Here is a 4,562-nt window from a genome sequence, read left to right on the forward strand (position 1 = left end):
TAGCTCGCTTTGAAATGGTTAGAACTACTCTAGCCTTGGATGCTCAACTTGGTTGGCATGTTTACCAATTTGATGTTAAGGCTGCTTTCTAAATGGCGACTTACAAGAAGAAGTTTATGTTTGCCAACCTGAAGGCTTCATTCCTAGTGAAGGGAAGAGCAAAGTATACCTATTGAAGAAGGCGTCGTATGGTTTAAAGTAAGCACCACAGGCATGATATAACGAAATTGACTCTTTTTTTCAAGAGCAGCAGTTAAGAAAAGTGACAATGAACCTACACTTTATGTGAAGAAGTGAGGTAACAGTGACTTTTTGGTTGTTGGTCTTTATGTCGATGATATTATATATATGGGCTCTTGTGAATCTATTGTTGAAGTTTCATTTTAGTTACTACAGTAACTTTTAGCAAAATAAGTTATTTAGTTTGAATAAATTTGAATTTTGAATTTTAGTTAGTTTGTTTATGTTGTTGAGATATTTTAGGTTGTTTAAATTTTATATTATGCAGATTATGTGTTTTATGTTGGCTATTTAAAGCCCCTCAATGCTTAATAAAATTATTGAAATCAACTGAAAGTCATTTCAATCCATTGAGAGACATTTTCAATCTTTTTGTGCTGCCCCATTTTTAAACAAACACCAACATCTATTGTTTCAAAATTTAAGAGTTGCATGATGAGTAAATTTGAGATGTCCGACTTGGGTATGTTGCATTATTTTCTTGGGCTTGAGGTGAGACAAGGTTCAGATGGAATTTTTATTTCACAAAAGAAATATGCTACTGGACTTTTAAAGAGGTCCAACATGCTAAATTGTAAGTACTCGATGATGAAACAAGTGCAGCAAATGCTTCTTATTATAGAAGCTTGGTTGGTGGTCTAAACTACTTTTCACACACAAGGCTCGATATAGCATTCTCTGTCAGTTTGATTTCAAGTTTTATGCATAATCCTTCAAAGCAACACCTAGGTGTAGCCAAGAGGATCTTGTGATATGTTGCTGGCACAACAAGTCACGGAATTTGGTACTCAAAAGTATCAGGTTTCAAATTAATTGGCTTTACTGATAGTGATTGGGCAGGGAGCTTGGATGATCAGAGGAGCACATCTGGGAACGTTTTTAGTCTTGGGTCTAGAGCAGTCTCATGGAGTTCAAAAGAAACAAGATACAGTATCTTTGTCATCTTCGAAAACATAATATATGTCTGCAACTTCAGCATGTTGTCAAGTTGTTTGGTTAAGGAAACTGTTATCATATCTTCAACAAGAGCAGATTGGTCCAACGAAAATATGGTGTGACAACAAGACGACAATTGCTATGACAAAAATTCCCATTTTTCACAGTAGAACGAAGCACATCGACACTCGCTATAACTTTATTCGTGATCTAGTTGCTGGTGGAATTATCTCACTTGAATTTTATGGCACAAATAATCAGACTGATGATGTTCTTACGAAGTTGCTGCCCCGCAACAAGCCTGACTTCTTCAGACAACAAATGGGAGTTTGTGATTTTGATGAAAGGGGGAGTGTTGACTAATTCTTCAAAATATTTAGTTTGCAGAAAATCAGTTTGTGGGTCTATTCTCTAGGATTAGTGGGTTTATGTTTTACTTAGTCAATGAAATTATCCTCCTATTGTAGTGGACCATGTTGACCACGTTTTCGATGTTTTCCATTATTTGTGTGTTGCTTTGTTTTAGCTTTACTCCCTCCGTCCACTATTTTTTGTCAGGTATACTAAAAATAGTTGTCCAAAATTTGTTGTCAATTTAAACAATCAAGAAACAATTAGTCACTTTTTTTCGATTATGCCCTTAATAATTACGTAACTACTGATTTCAAAAAGTAGTCATTTTAAAGTTACAAGACTACTTTAATGTGAAAAAAGTTTCTTTTACAGTTTTCAAAAAGTACAAACCATTTTAATAATGATTGATAGTAGGGTTATATTAGTCAAATTGAACCTTATATTAAATTTTTCTTAAGGGTTGTGCATGATCTTATCCTGACAAAAAATAGTGGACGGAGGGAGTAGTAGTTAATTGTAACCCTATAAAAGGGCAGTAGGAATTTTTGTTTTTTATGCAAGAAAGTTAAGCAATAAAAAGAAACCTTTTGTCTATCAAACTCTTTCATTTTATTTTTTCCTCTTCATCCAACAAAAACCACTATTCTGGAGCTTTGTTGTTCCTAACGTCTCTGATTGCTGCCACACTACCAAATAAATTATCATAGCGTCAATATAGATGTTTAGACACCAACATCGAAACAATTGAAGATTGTCCCAAAATCAAGTAAAAAATAAAATTATGGGACCCGCGTTGGAAATCCTAAAATTGATTGTGTCAATTGGTTCCATTTTACTCAAGAACTTTTGCCCAGAAAATGGGCTCAAGCCGAGCGCGAAAAACAGCGAAATCAGATCCTGCAACAATCTCATATAGAAATCACCATTAAAGAGGTAACCAAGGTCTCTCGGGATAAGAAATTATATTTAAAATGCGCTCCCCGCACCTTCCCTATGATCCCAGCATGTAGCCTAGCAAATTTCCAGCAATTACCAACTTAAATCATCCAAAATGGAGTTCTGTAACTCAAGATATCAATTTCACAACAATAAAAAATGAGTTGAAAACGGGACTAATCTTAATTAAAAGACCAGTTAAATGACTTTCACAAATGCGGGACTCAGTCGGCGAAGACGAAAGTTCTACCCTCCTTAAATCTGTGAATGCGGCATCAAGCCTGCAAACACGAAGGGTCAGCTTCCTTGACCTTTGTGAACATATTGTAAGGCCTACGAACATGATGACCCAGCCCTTTGGTCTCCGCGAACGTGGCACTAGGCTCGCAAACGAGGAGACCCAAATCACTCGCTACCGCAAACGCGGCTTGAGTTGCGTGAACGCTAAGAAGAAATGGTGTTGCACCAGATGATACAACACCAGCTGATTCAACAAGTCTCAAAATAATCTTAAAAGGTGCTAGGATCCGTTCGGAACTCCGTGCATCCAAACGAAATATGTTACCCCACAAAATTCATCATTCCAGACTTAACAAGGATGTTGAACTTTTCAATTGAGGTCGTTTCGACAAAACATGGGTCTCACACCCAAACTTAGTTTGAAGCCAAAATCTACAATGTTGCTCGAAATGAGTTTGAAAGGCTCAGAATCCGCATCAAAGGTCCATCTAGACCAAAATCGACGTTCTAGAGCTAACGGAACCGTAAAAATAACATTCTAAGGCTTTATACCTGATGTTTTGACTGACCAAATTGTCGGCCCTAACAAGTCATAAATGGTTTGGCGTGGCTATAGGAAAGCTCTAAAGACCAAAAATAATGCAATAAAGAGGAAGTGAGTTGGATGGTCATTAAAATTTCTAATTATTTTTAAATATATATTAACATGGAAGTGCTTCTAGAAGCTTTGAGAAGATATCCATATCAATAAATCCTATTCCAATAAATCTAGTAGGCCATCTCTATGATATATCATATTTTCAATAAATATGATCCCAAAACAAATTAGGAATGCAATTTATTAAATTTCACATTAACTATTAACAAAAAAAATTAAATTCACATGTGAAATAGGAATAAAATTTATTAGTTTCCCCAATATAATGAACTAGGAATAGATTTTATTAAATTCCCATAAAAATTAGGAATATGATTTATTAATTTTCCAAATATAATGAACTTGTAATAACAATTTATTAATTTTTCAAAATAATGAACTAGGAATACAGACTATAAATAGAAGTATGTTGTCAATCAATGTCTCATTATTCAATTAACTTTTTCTCCACATTGACTCTTTCAAAGCTTCCTCCGATGACTAAGGCCGACGCCACTGTCTCTTCCATCCCACTGACAGTTGTTACCAGCGACGACTTCCACAATGATGGTATACCTTTAGACCCATTGCTGCCGCTAGGAAGCTACATTGATGTTGAGTTGGATGTTAGGGTAGAGACCACCACACCAAACAACAGTGATGTACCTAATGAAGGGAAGGTGTCTGATGTAAATCGGAGTAAGTTGCAGATTAAGAGAAAGATTATTCCTATGTGTCAAGTGAATCCAGATAGGCCGGAATGGTTGCCAAATAATTGGACGTTCGAAACAATAGTCCGTACCAGTGGAGCCAGTGCAGGACAAAAAGATAGTTATTATTTTGAACCGGTGTCCGGGAGTAAATTCAGGTCAAAGCCTGAGGTGAATCATTTCCTGAAAACAGGTCTCAAGAGGGAAAAACTTGACCCTAACCGTGATGATGCTACACCATCTGAGGGCAAAAAACAAAAGAAGAGTGGCTCGAAAAAGGAAAAGAAGAATGTTGATTAATTACCTCAATTAGTGCAGTAACTAGTTAAAGAAGTTGTTTTACTTTCTCCAGCATTTTAGCCATCTTTAGTAGTTTACCTTAGTTGCTATTTTGTAGGAGTTAGTTGTTACTTGAAGTAGTTTATTCAACATGGAAACATGTGCAAGTAGTTGCTGAAATATATGCAATAGTTGTTGCATTTTTCTTGTATTTAAGCACCATTTCAATT

The 4,562-nt window shown here is 35.8% G+C and overlaps 1 protein-coding gene across 1 annotated transcript; it reads left to right on the forward strand.

The window, feature by feature from the left end:
* The first annotated feature begins 3,783 nt into the window (after positions 1–3,783).
* Positions 3,784–4,353, forward strand: LOC107062387 (uncharacterized). Its single transcript, XM_015312965.1, has one exon. It carries the CDS (start codon positions 3,784–3,786, stop codon positions 4,351–4,353), a length of 570 nt encoding a protein of 189 aa, XP_015168451.1.
* Positions 4,354–4,562: the final 209 nt, after the last annotated feature.

The sequence above is a fragment of the Solanum tuberosum genome, unplaced genomic scaffold (genome assembly GCF_000226075.1).
Source record: "Solanum tuberosum cultivar DM 1-3 516 R44 unplaced genomic scaffold, SolTub_3.0 scf00220, whole genome shotgun sequence".
Lineage (NCBI taxonomy): Eukaryota > Viridiplantae > Streptophyta > Magnoliopsida > Solanales > Solanaceae > Solanum > Solanum tuberosum.